The 12,826-nt window shown below is 37.9% G+C and overlaps 1 protein-coding gene across 3 annotated transcripts in view; it reads left to right on the top strand.

Annotated features, from left to right (window-relative positions):
- Positions 1-12,826, top strand: part of BNC2 (basonuclin 2) — a 331,782-nt gene that overhangs the window by 1,034 nt on the left and 317,922 nt on the right. The window contains exon 1 of one of the 3 annotated variants that reach the window (XM_017806152.1): positions 140-236. The exons of the other annotated variants lie outside the window; for them this stretch is intronic. Within the exon in view, the coding sequence (XP_017661641.1) occupies positions 234-236 (3 nt within the window). The 5' untranslated portion in view covers positions 140-233. Of the gene's footprint in view, positions 1-139; positions 237-12,826 lie in introns of those variants that run through there. 3 annotated transcript variants of the gene reach the window in all.

The following is a 12,826-nucleotide window of genomic DNA, read 5'->3' as shown; positions in this document are numbered from 1 at the left end:
TTTTTTTTTTTTTTTTTTTTGGGGGGGGGAAAATTTTTTTTTTTTTTTTTTAAATTCTTTTTTTTTTTTAAAAACCAGTGGGGGGGGGGGGCGGAAGGGGGGAGACGGAAAGAGAGGGGGTAAAAGAGAGTGAGTGAGGCGCTGAGAGCCCAGAGGCAAAAGGAAGGGTGCAGGCACTGCCGCTGAAAGGAGTTCGAGAGACAGGGGGTGCACTTGACAACCAGCATGCAGAGATGGTAAGAAGTTTCCAGCAGCCTTTCGTTTTCATTCTAGCCTTTACTTTGGTTTGATTTGATTAATAAATTGTGTAGTAACACAAGCAGCCCTGCTCGCCATCGGTGTGTTTCAGTCTTCAAATAAGCAAACAGCCGAGCAAAGGAGGAGGATAATAAATAAATCAGCTCTGTGCTGCGTGGATTGGGGTGAAAATGCCCAGGAGGCTGTGCTAAACTTTGAGTTTGGGGGGTTGAAATGGGATGACCACATGCTTTTTTACCGCCTCCTTGCCTTCACTAAATATGAGGGGCTAGCGTAAAAAAAGTGAGTATGGACGGAGGGAGAGTGGAGTTGTTGAATCGGATATACGGTGGTCTATCTGTTTTGGACACCACCTTCTCCTAGGAAATGAGTAAGGTTTGCACACAATGTAAAGGTAATCTTTGAGAGCCTGGAAGGAGTTGTGTGTTTGCGTGTGAAACAACGTCTGCGGCAGGGAGACATGAGTGTAAATCCACCTTCCCTCTGAAACTCTTTTCTTTTTGTTGTGCATGTGCTTGCAGTTTGCACTTCTCCAATCAGCGATTGCTAACCGAACAGAGTTGTGCCGATGCCCTGACTGTAAAAGGGAAGGGGGACCCCCCCGACCAGCTTCGAACAAGTTTTTGCTTCTTATTTCACGTGCTGTGCAAACGCCCGTCTCCTTTACAGCAGGAGGTTTGCAAAGCAGGGTTTGCGTTTTCACGACCTTTTAATTTAAAAATTAAAAATCGAAATGACCGAGGACCTCATTTTACTGAAGTCTGTTTTTCTGGGTCGTGATGTGAGGATAGGTTAGCAACTGCGAAGGACAAGCTCGTTTAAGACTGCACTTAACGTTGCAGAATGGTAACTGTTAGAATTAACACGTGGATGAACCTTAGTTAGTGATGAACAGTGACCAGCCCATATATTCAGTGAAGTAGTATATTTCCAGTCACTGTTTGACTACCGCTCTGCTTTCAGTCAGCTTTTGTCATCGCACTCCAGGGATGTTACAGACTTGTCTTGTGTGCCTTGAATACACATATACATATGCACACACACACACACACACACACACACACACGTGTGTATGTCTATATATGTATCCGTGTATACTTACATATGTATATGTTTATAACTGCATACCTACATATATATATACACAGCACTCAAACTATAGATAGAGTGTATGTCTGTGTGAATGAAGAGACTTTGCGATGGAGCATTTGTGTTTTTCCCTTCTCTCCCTAACATGACATGTCTTGTTTCAGTGATCAAAGCCACAATTGGAGTGTAGGAGATGCAACTGTCAAATGTAGGCAACAAGGAAAAAAAAAGGGGGGGGGAGGGGGAAAAAGCAGCATGTGCCCAGGACTGTGGTTACAGTAATGCTGACAGAAATTAAAGTGGGTTTGAAAGCAGCATGCGATTTATGATGGTTCCCATTTACCCTAGAGTCAAGCTGTTGTAAAACTGATGCACAAAAGACATCATGTAGTAATCTGGTGTACCCAGGATTAAAGTGGCAATGAGTGTCTTTTTGTGTGTGTGTCTAGCTGACAGTTAAAATGGTTTGAAGCTATTTTTAAGTATGAAATCAAAGCAGGATATTACATATTTCTTTTTTTAATCTGTACGTTAGCTGTATATAGCAGTCATTGAAATATTTTTTATTGTAAGGGGGCTTTTATTTTTCATTATCTTCCATTTTCCCCTCTGTATAATAACCCATCTCCTTAGATGAATTTTAAAATGGGGTAGCATTTTTTTCATAGTTTCAGAGTACAAATGTTCGCAGTTTAATTACTGAGTTCATTTCAGACAGTAATATTTAATAAACCTGATCAGCAGATCTGCACAAGAATACCAAGTTCCTGTAAAAGTATGTGGAACTTTCCTTGCCCTTAAAATTGCAGGATATTTTTAATCTGAAATTTAATGGGGCATTTGAGCTGTCTGATACACTGTAGTTTCATTTTAAGCTGCCCAGTATTAATGAACCATTTAGCTCTATGCATGTTCTGGTTTAAATTCCTAAAGCACATGAATTTTAAAATTTACTATATATTTCAAATGATTCACCTTTACCTGATGCAGATGCAGAAATTGTAAGTGTAAATTATAAACTAATTTGTTATGAGCAAATTTTGAAACTCTTTTTACGACTTGGGATTCTGAAAGTGCTCCTTAAGCGCACATCTTGCACACATAATTGAAAAACCCTGCTTTGGTACATTATTTTGTAAAAAATGCAACTGTGTTGCATTTTAGGGGGAAAAAAAGCAGATTTATGCTTTTAATCACATTACCTTTTTACTATTGAGGCATTTTGGAAAGACGAGTATGTGATTACAGTAAACAAAGTAAAAAAAAAGAGACAAAAGCAGAGATGACTATTGCTATATTAAAATGTAAGTGTTACAGTTTGAATTTTCTAGTGAGTTTTTGAGTTCAGTGCTTTACATAACATTTTGTCCTAATCTTGCTTGCTGTCAGAGATGTTTCATGGTTGTGCAATTGCTGCAGTCAAGAATGCCAATTTGCATTCCAGGAGTGTTATTTGATTACTTTTATCTACACAGCTTGAAGACCAGCCCAGACCTCTCATTTCATCTTGCCATGTCACGAGTCAGTGCTGTGTCCTCTTTTCAAAAATCTGCCTGATTTAGACAAGAAAGAAAACTACTTTCATGTTGCAGCCGCAGTCCCCTGCTAACTTGTCAGCAGCAGGATATGATTCACTTGGGCCCAGAAGAATGGTACAGAGATGATGGTTAGGCAGTTCAATAAGCCCATGGACAGGTAGTGTGTGACATCCCAAGAGAGCTTAAGTTAATGAAGAACAGGTCTGCTTAGTTCTTCATACTCTGACCTGGTGCTGTCCCCACAGTTTTCTCATTTGATCTTTCCCAGCAAATTGATCTTTTCTAGTACTTTTTTGCCTTCCAAGTTAGTCCTTGTGGGACTGAAATTAGCAGAGCAACTTAAGTTGGATAATACAGCTGTTCAGAAAAGAAGAAATTGGACACTAGCTTATAAAGGGGGGAGGGGAAAGTAAGCTATTCTTTCTGTTGTTACTCAGAATTCCTTTTATTTTTATTATTTCAGTTTTATTTTTAAAAGCTTCACAATAGCCATATTAGTTTGGAACTTCACTTTCTTATTTAAAGTTTGTATGGATGGTCCATTGCACACCTCATTAAATGTGTATGACTTAAATAAAACAAACATGCTTGCAGCATAGACTACAGTTTTGCTTTGGTGTTTGTAGGTTGCTTGTTAGAAATGATTTGCTAGTCTGTAATGAGGCTTTTACAGTTGTTGTAAGACATTTTAAATATCAATTGCACATGCCAACTCCATTATTTACAGCCTGCTAAATAACTGTAATTCCATAGTATCCAATACTGAAATGCAATGGAGATTAAACAATAAAAGCCGTTACAAATGGTGTGTGTAAATATTATGGTAGGTGAAAATACAGTCAGCAAATTACCACTGGCATTACTGGTTTTCTGGAAACCCAGCATATACAAACAAATTAGTTTTAACTAAGACACTGTACTTAAGATCTGGTCTCTAAATGGAGCCATCGTATTAGCTGTGAGTCTTCTTTACATGATTTCGCACTTGGTAATTGGAAGGTGGAATGGAGGTGTGTATGTGTGTGTGTGTGTTTAAATACGTACATGATTAGGTTGTCAAACAATGTAAGATTTCAAACCAGAATTTGGTAAATACAGTGTAAGTTGGAAATGATTAAGAGGGTCTTTAGTATGCTGAAGAATAATAAGCTGTATTTAATTTTCTGTATTTCGTAGCAGATGTTCTCACATATTATCCATATCCTTTCAAGCTGTAGAATTGAAAACACTGCTGCATGGAAACAAGAACACTTATTATGTAAGGGAAATACTGCTCTCACTCTCAGTATTGCTTTTGAAAGTGGAAAGGAACTGTACAGGATCATTGGTCAGTTAAGCTCTTCTGCAGAGCTAGAGGGAGCTTCATGATTTTATTAGATGTGTCATAGGCAAGAATAAAGGGGAAAAATACTCTGAATAAGGGAGGGTTGATTCGTAACTTTTTTTCAGGGTCAAAGATCTAGAAATTAGACTTTGAGATGTAATTATTCTGTTTTACATATATGTGTATGTCAGTAGGATTTGCAGCTGACTGAAGATCTTGTGAATTTCAAACAAAACAGAAATTACCAACAGCAAAGCAATTACATTTTAAACAGTCCAAGTAAAACGTTGGATTTTATACAAAAAACAATTTTTTATTTTTTTTTTTGTCTCAAAGGTGGATGTTTCTGGCAGTGTCCCTTTCCGTTTTGCACTTTGGACACTGTCACTATAATGTGACTATAATTTCTTCGCTGGATATTGTTTAATGGAAGAGTCCTGATTTTCAGTCTGCTGGTTTGCACAGAGCTTTTGATTTAATGATTTAATTTGATTTAATGTCCACTATTAGTATGTGTTAGGAAAAAAATATGCACGTCCAGAAATACAAAAGGTTCCTCATAAAATACAAAACAGATAGAATATATATGTCATTTTGGAAATGTGTGTCACTTCCTAATCTAGCCAGGAATTTGTACTTAATTTAGAGGAATAGCATTTAATATGACTTAATAAAAAGCATCTGTCTAAACCTCATATTCTTTTTCATTTTCATCCCACCTGAATTCTGTCATATTTGTTCTAAAAATTCATTGATCATAATTGTTACTTAATATTTATATGGCAAATTTTATAAGTATTACTTCGGACAAATTTATTTACCATTTAAGTAAATTGTATAATCCAATGAGATAAACTACCAAATTTGTCTTCTTTATTTTTTGCACAGTAGCTCTCATTATACGCTGTGCTAGTAAAACGCTTTATTTGTTGATTATTAGAATCTTAGTACATTCAGGAATTCTGCTGTAATTTAATGTAGTTTTTCGAAGAGATTCTCTCATTTAGAATCTTTTCATAATACTCTCACCACATATTATAAATATGTATATTTTATATTCCAGTTATATATGTAAATATTTTTTTTCTTATTCCAGGTAAATCAAGGATTTTGAGAGAGAATTTTTTTCATCTGCAGGATCTGTTTCAGTACTTGTCTCTTGAAATATTTTATGTAAAAATAACCCACACAAATTCATTTAATAATCAGATTTGCTTCTGATTTGTTTCTTTAGAGAGTTCTTTTGAGAGTTTCTCTTTAATTTTTTTTTTTAATGACTTACTGTGTACTTAAATCACATTTTTGTAGAAAACTATGAAAAGCTAGGTAAGTTTTAAAACCATGTTGGGCATTGCAATTATTTTTTAATTATAAGAACCAGAATGTTCATAATGCTGATTTGTAAGTTACAAGCCAAGTGAAATCAAAATGCCATAAGCTAACCACTAAAAAGTTTTTAAGTCACCATGATCTGGTACACTGTCTGGAGGTTTAGCTATGTTTTTGCAGTGTATTACAATTGGTTAGGTTTACCGTTCTGCTGCATGTGAAACTGTAGAAGCTAGGCCTGTTAGAAAATCTTCATCTGTGGGGAAAATTTTAGGGGTATACAAACCGTATTATTAACTGTTATCAGGTGTAAATGAAGCTGGGTGTATGTACAGCACCTGTTATGCTGTCAGCTGGAATCATACTGAATCAATGTTGCAACTTTATCTATTTGTAAAATATGTATTATTTTGAAACTTACATTTGTGTTCTTAGTCAATGCTCTTTACTGTTGAATACAGAGATGTAACAGCAAACAGAAAACATTTTTCCCTTTCTGTGACCTGACATTTGCTGAAGTGCCCCATGCTGAAATTTCTTTTCAGTATCTTTTTTTTCTTCCAGAGCCAGACATGTACCCAGACACAAAAGCCTCTGTGTATAGCAAGCTGTTTTAAATATTGTGACTTGACGATGTGCTGTCCTTTCTCTGCTTGAGCCAAGGATCTCTGCTCAGTGTCTGTGGATTACCAAGTCCCTTCTTTATTGTACCTCTTGTCAGCTATTCCTATTCATTTAACCTTTCATTAGTGTCTGTGCAGCTTCACTGTCTGGAAAGGCAAGGAGAAACCTAAAGGCCCACTGTCACAGTTATTAGATTTCTCAGTTACATCCCAGCAACCATAAAGGAGTAAGAGTCAACACTATTGTCACGCATGCTGCTATCCTGGAGTGCAACTCTTCTGTGCATGTCAGGGACATGTGCCACATGTTGATAATGCATCCCAGGGATAAATGCACAACATGGGGGATAAACCAAGGCTGGCACTAATGAGCTTTGTAGGAGTTATTGCAAAGACAAACAGTTGTGAAGGAATTTCACTTAAAATGGCAAAGAGATGGAGTTTCATTAAGTGCTGCCAAGGCTTGCTTGTAAGGTACTTGTCAATCATGTTAGTTTCATTTAAGTGCCATTTACAAGGGAAGAATGTTTTTTATAACTTAGAAATGTATTGCTTTTCACTTTTAAGTTGCCAAGCTTAAGTGTACTTGAAGTAGTCCCCATAATACACTTTATGACTAGTGTTTCTTTTTACTCATTTTTGGATTGAAATCTGGAAATCTTTCACATTACTTGAAAACAAAAAAACAAATACGAATTGCAATGCATTTTGAAATATTCCTGCTAGTAAAACTTCAGATTCACTCTTGATTTTCATAGTCCTTTCTGAAGCATAAATTTGGCTGAGAATATCTGGGTGCATCTAAGTAGTTTATTCTACACTTACTGCCTGAAGAGCCAGAGTTATTAGTTGTGACACTACTTCCTCATTGTGCTAAGACACATCGTCCATTTAATCCAGTGAATACATTTTGCTTCTGAAGTTCCTTGAAGCCCATCTTACCTTGACTATTAACCAAATCCAGCTGAACTCTTGAGCTCTCGGTTTTTGCAGTAATAAAAAAATACATACTTATGCCTGACCTCTGTATAGTTGACCTTTTTGAATGCATTTTAATTACATTTTTATCAGTAGTATTATGACAGCGTGATACACAACTTCATATGAATTTCATAAGGAGATCTTGGTCAAAACAAAATTAGACGTATAGATTTTTAGTTAAATTATAATTTAATAATTCCCTTTAGTTCTACCTAAAGCATAAGGGTCTCATGTTGGTCCTATTCTTTCAGCAAGGTTGAAAGTGGAAGTAAAGCCGTTGAAATCAGTACAGTTAAAGTTTTATGAAACTGTTGGATAAAACCTTGTCACCTCCTTTGAACTTTTCATATGGCACGCTAAGAGGATTTTAAAGATTATAAATCTAGTGGGCAACAGGAAAATTCTTATAACTTCCTTATTTCAACTGTTTAGATTTACATCATCAGAAAGTATGAGTGGTCATCATTTACAAATAGGTATTTAGTGCTTTTTAGGTCTTCTTTACGTTTGTGATATTTAAGAAGTGAAGCGTGGCTGCACCTTTTGCTTTAATTCATAAGATAGAATCCAAAATGACCAGCAGTATAGTAGCTGATTGTAGGAACAAGTGCACCCAAAGAAATCTTTTTATTTTTCATGTTCAAACACTGGAAACATTTGTAACACTGATACTGAATTCTACTTACTTCAAATTAAAAGAGAAGCTATTAGATTTTTTTTATTTGAATAAGACAAATATTTAAGGAAACAAAACCTTCAGACATGAGCTGGAACAAGTACTCTTAGTTTAAAACATCCTTTCATTACTAGACTGATATTAGCTTTGATGAATCTAAAACTTAGTACATGGTTTCCAAATCAAAGATGAAAGGGCCACTTAGGAATCAAATAAATTTTCTTATTGAAATGTAGCATTTGACATTTAGAAAGATGTGCTCAGCATGATGAACCAATTTTCTTCACTGCAACTAGCCTAGTGATTTTTTTCAATAAAACTAGTTTGAAATTGAATTGAGGTTCAATAAATTTCAGGTAAATTAATTTGGAACTCCTGATTAGTGCCATTTTTTAACTGAAGAAAATATTTTCCTGAAAGTGCTTTTTCCCCTTTTATTGTTAAGACGCATCAATTTTCATTTCAAAGTAATTACTTATGTAGTTGTTTTGATAAACTCTTACTGGTCTAACTCCATTGGCGTTGTTTTAGCAGTGTGCCAATTTTGTTAAAGATTTTGTTATTCATCTCACTGTGAAGTTACGAATATATTCCTAGTACTAGCAAATGGACTAATACCCCATCTGTATGTCTGAAGAGTTATTATTATGTACAGTAATTTATAGTCTACAATACAGTTGGGCAGTGCTTTTATATCGTTCTGATACCAATTATATGCTTCTAAAAGTCTACTGATAATACTTAACTCTCCAAAATGAGATTCTGTGCAAAATCCTAGAGAGCATGATGGACAATGTTTTGCTGTTCTGCTAAGGATGCTAAGAATTAGAAAAAAAGAGTAAATACTGCATAAGTAATAGTGCAAACTTTTTTGTTCTGTGCTGTGCCATGACTGTATTTCAGTTATCAGCTATATTTTGATAGATATCTTTTGAAGATACTTTTGAAGATATCTTGTTTCTGATGTCGCATAAAATATGCCTGATCAGAATAAAACCAGTCTACAAGCCAGTTGGCTAAGTGATTTTATAAGCAATGTGAATAGGCTGAGTAATTTATGTTTTTCAATACACAAACTGGCATTAAGATTTTCTTCACACTTTGGTGCAAATATTAAAAAGCAATGTGTGAAATTGTATATGGTATGTAACTTAAGGCTTCTGAGTGAATTTAAGTTTAAGCTGATATAATTCAAATAGTAAGACAGCAAGGAAGTTAAGTAGGAACAGGAAGCAATAGCAAATCAGTGATGTGTGATTTAAAGAGTTTTATTCCATTAATTAAAGTGTGTTTCTTTTTTAACTTCTGCTTTTGGAATGTAACTTACAGTCTTCTCTATTTCTTCTTATGCAGATGTTACTTGTACTAGTTTGAATATCAGTGGTGAATTTCACTTATCAGCTGCTATATTTAAAGGATTTGTGATATCAAATGATTCTTCGTAAGCAGGAAGTTCTTCAGTTCCTGAACAGACACTTTTGGAATGATGTTGTCAGTATGACAGTAGCAGGATGAGAGTGAGTTGCTTGGTTCTTCATGGCTTGGTTTGGGGGTCAGAAAATGGCAAGAAACAGTTCACCTTCTGCTGATTGATAGTCTTTTTGAATACTAGAGTAGTAGTCTTTTAAAAATAAGACGTGAAAAGGCTCTGTGATGCTAGTGATAGCAGAGAAGGGGGTGGGTGAGGCTGATAGTACAATGTTGGAAGAACTTCAAAAGGCTTCTATCTCTAGTCACCCTAGCAGCAGAGCAAGAAGCTTGCCTCTTTCCAACTCTGCACAACTTTCCGGTTCTCTCATGTTACTTGTATGTGTCGTTTTCCTATTAAATGGTTCACAGGTGTGGGCAGCACGGTGAGATGAGTTTTGCATAATATATGAGTTCTGTGAAGGATTTGGAAGTCTCTGTGCTCTACAGAGGATTTGTGTGTTAGATAAACCTGTGGAACATACCGGCAGTTATTGTCTTCCCTCTGTTAAACATGGAGGATCAAAAAAAATCACTCTTCTCATGTAGCTATTGCCAGACCCATGAAGAATATAATCACAGTAGATCAGTTGGTTTCAAGAGAGAAACTTGCTGAGTGGTGGAGTCAAGAGAACTGCTTTTGTCGTCATGTTTATAGCTTTAAGCCTCAAGGGTGTGAGGGATACAACTATTCATCTTCGCTTTTAAACGCAATCAGTTTTCAGGATTGTTTTTGCTGTTGTGGTGATAAGTTTATAACAGAGAAGCACAAATTTAGCCTTGTAACAAGCAAAATCACAGAACCATAGAATGGTTTGCGTTGGAAGAGACCCTAAAGATGATCTGGTTCCAACCCCCCACCCATGGGCAGGGACACCTTCCACTAGACCAGACTGCTCAAAATCCCATCCAACCTGGCTTTGAACACTTTCAGGGGTGGAACATCCACAGTTTGCCCGGACAACCTGTTCCAGTGCCTCACCACCCTCACAGTAAAGATTTTCTCCCTAATGCCTGATCTAAACCTACTGTCTTTCAGTTTGAAGCCATCCCCCCCTACATTCCCTTGTTAAAAGACTCTCATCATCTTCCTTGTAGACTCCCATCAGGTACTGGAAGACTGCCATTAAGTCACCCCAAAGCCACCTCTTCCCCAGGCTGAACAATCCCAATTTTGTCAGCCTTTCCTCATAGGAGAGGTGCTCCATCCTTGTAATGAACTTGGTGGCCTCCTCTGGACTTGCTCAAACAGGTCAGTGTCTTTTCTGTGTGAGAGATCCCAGAGCTGGATGCGGCACTCCAGGTGGAGTCTCACCAGACCAGAGTAGAGGGGCAGAATCCCCTCCCTTGACCTGCTGGCCACACTACTTTTGATGCAGCCCAGGATACAATTGGCTTTCTGGGCTGCAGGTGCACATTAGTGGGTCATGTCCAGCCTTTCATCCATCCAAGTCCCCCATGTCATTCTCTACAAGCTGCTCTCTTCTATTAATTCCTCAGCCTGTATTGATAGTGGTGGTTGCCCCAGCCCTGGTGCAGCACCTTGCGCCTGACCTTATTGAACCTCATGAGGTTCCCATGAGCCCACTTCTCAAGTTTGTCTGAGTCCTTCTGGATGGCATCCTATCCTTCAGGTGTGTCAGTCTCACCACTGATCTTGGTGTCATCTCCAAACCTGCTGAGGGTGTAATCGATCCCCCTGTCTGTGCTATTGATGAAGACCACTGGTCTCAGTATGGACCCATGAGGGACACCACTTATCACTGATATCCAGGTGAACATGGAACTGTTGACCACTACCCTCTGGATACAATCATCCAGCCAATTCCTCATCCACCGAATACTCTATCCATCAAATCCATATCTCTTCAGTTTAGAGAGAAGAATATTGTGGAAGACTGTGTTAAAGGCCTTACATAAGTCCAGGTAGAAGACACCAATAGCCCTTTCCTTGTCCACTGATTTAATCACTGCATCATAGAAGACCATTAATTTGGTCAGGCAAGATTTTCTCTAGGTTGTCTTGAAACACTTCCCTGTCCTCCATGTGCATTAGCACAGTTTCTAGAAGGGTTTGTTCCATGATCTCATGGAACAGGCACGGAGGGGAGGTTGCAAGGTCAGTAGTTCATAGGTTTCTCCTTTTAACTCTTTTCAAGATGGGTTCAGTCTTACCCTTTTTCCAGTCAGCTGGGATTTCCCCTGACTGCCATGACTTTTTGAGTATCATGAAGAGTGCCTTCTCAATTACATCAACCTCAGGACTGTGGGATGCATCTCTTCATGTCCCATAGAATTATGTATGATCAGGTTCCTCAGATGGTCAAAAACCTGACCTTCTCTTACAGTGGGAAGCACTTTGCTTCCCCAGTCCCTGGTGTGAGGTCTGTCCACTCCAGAGGTATGTGGAGGGAGGTTGCCATTAAAGACTAAGGCAAAAAGTTGTTAAGTACCTCAGCCTTCTTTTCATCTGTTGTTACCAGTTTTCCAGCCTTTTTTCTTGGGGTGGAGTTGGGGCTGAGATTGTGGTGAGGGGAGTGTGGTACACCTTCTTGATCTTCCCTTTCTGGCTGACATAGCTGTAGAAGCCCTTCTTGTGATTCTTTATGTCCCTTGCCAAGCTGAACTCAACCTTTGCCTTCCTCATCCCATCCCTACACAGTATATACATACACCATTCAGGTATCTCCCTTAACTCAGCCCTGGTGAGGCTACATCTGGAATACTCTGCTCCCTGGTACAAGAGAGATGTGGAGCTTCTGGAATGAATCCAGGGGAGGGCTACAAGGATGATTAGAGGACTGAAGCGTTTCTCCTGTGAGGAAAGGCTGAGAGAGCTGGGCCTGTTCAGCTTCAAGAAGAGACAACTGAGAGGGGACCTCATCAGTGTCTACCAGTATCTGATGGGAGGGTGTCAAGAGAGTGAAGCCAGGCTCTTCTCAGTAGTATCAAGCAGTAGGACAAGAGACAATGGGCAGAAACTGATGCACAGGAACATGAGGAAGAACTTCTTTCCTGTGAGGGTGACCATGCACTGGAACAGATTGTCCAGAGAGGTTGTGGAGTCTCCCTCACTGGAGATATTCAAGAACCATCTGGACACAATCCTATGCTATGTGCTCTGGGATGACCCTTCTTGAGCAGAGAAGTTGAACTGGATGGCCTGCTATGAACCCTTCCAACCTTACCCATTCTGTGATTCTAATTCTATGATATACATGCATGTGAATATATATATATAAATATATATGTATGTATAATGGTTTTTCTGAACTGGAATTTTTGTTACCAAGAAGGCTTTTTGAGCACTTCTAGTTCTTGAGTAAAAGTAAGACAGAGATCAATTCTAAAAGGTGGCTGTGAAAATTAGTGCACTGCTGAAAGGGAAACCAAATATTTTACCTCCCTTTAATCTTAGGAGTACATTTTAGCAAATATTGGTTTCTGTTTAGAGTTTTGCATTTTTTATTTTATCTTTGTTGTTCTTCAGCTCTCTTATCTGTTCTGTATATTATAAAATCTCTTTCTCAACATTCTCATA

The sequence above is a fragment of the Lepidothrix coronata genome, unplaced genomic scaffold (assembly GCF_001604755.1).
Source record: "Lepidothrix coronata isolate B3197 unplaced genomic scaffold, Lepidothrix_coronata-1.0 Scaffold14, whole genome shotgun sequence".
In the NCBI taxonomy this organism is placed as follows: Eukaryota; Metazoa; Chordata; class Aves; order Passeriformes; family Pipridae; genus Lepidothrix; species Lepidothrix coronata.
This window is presented reverse-complemented; position numbering and strand designations above follow the sequence as displayed.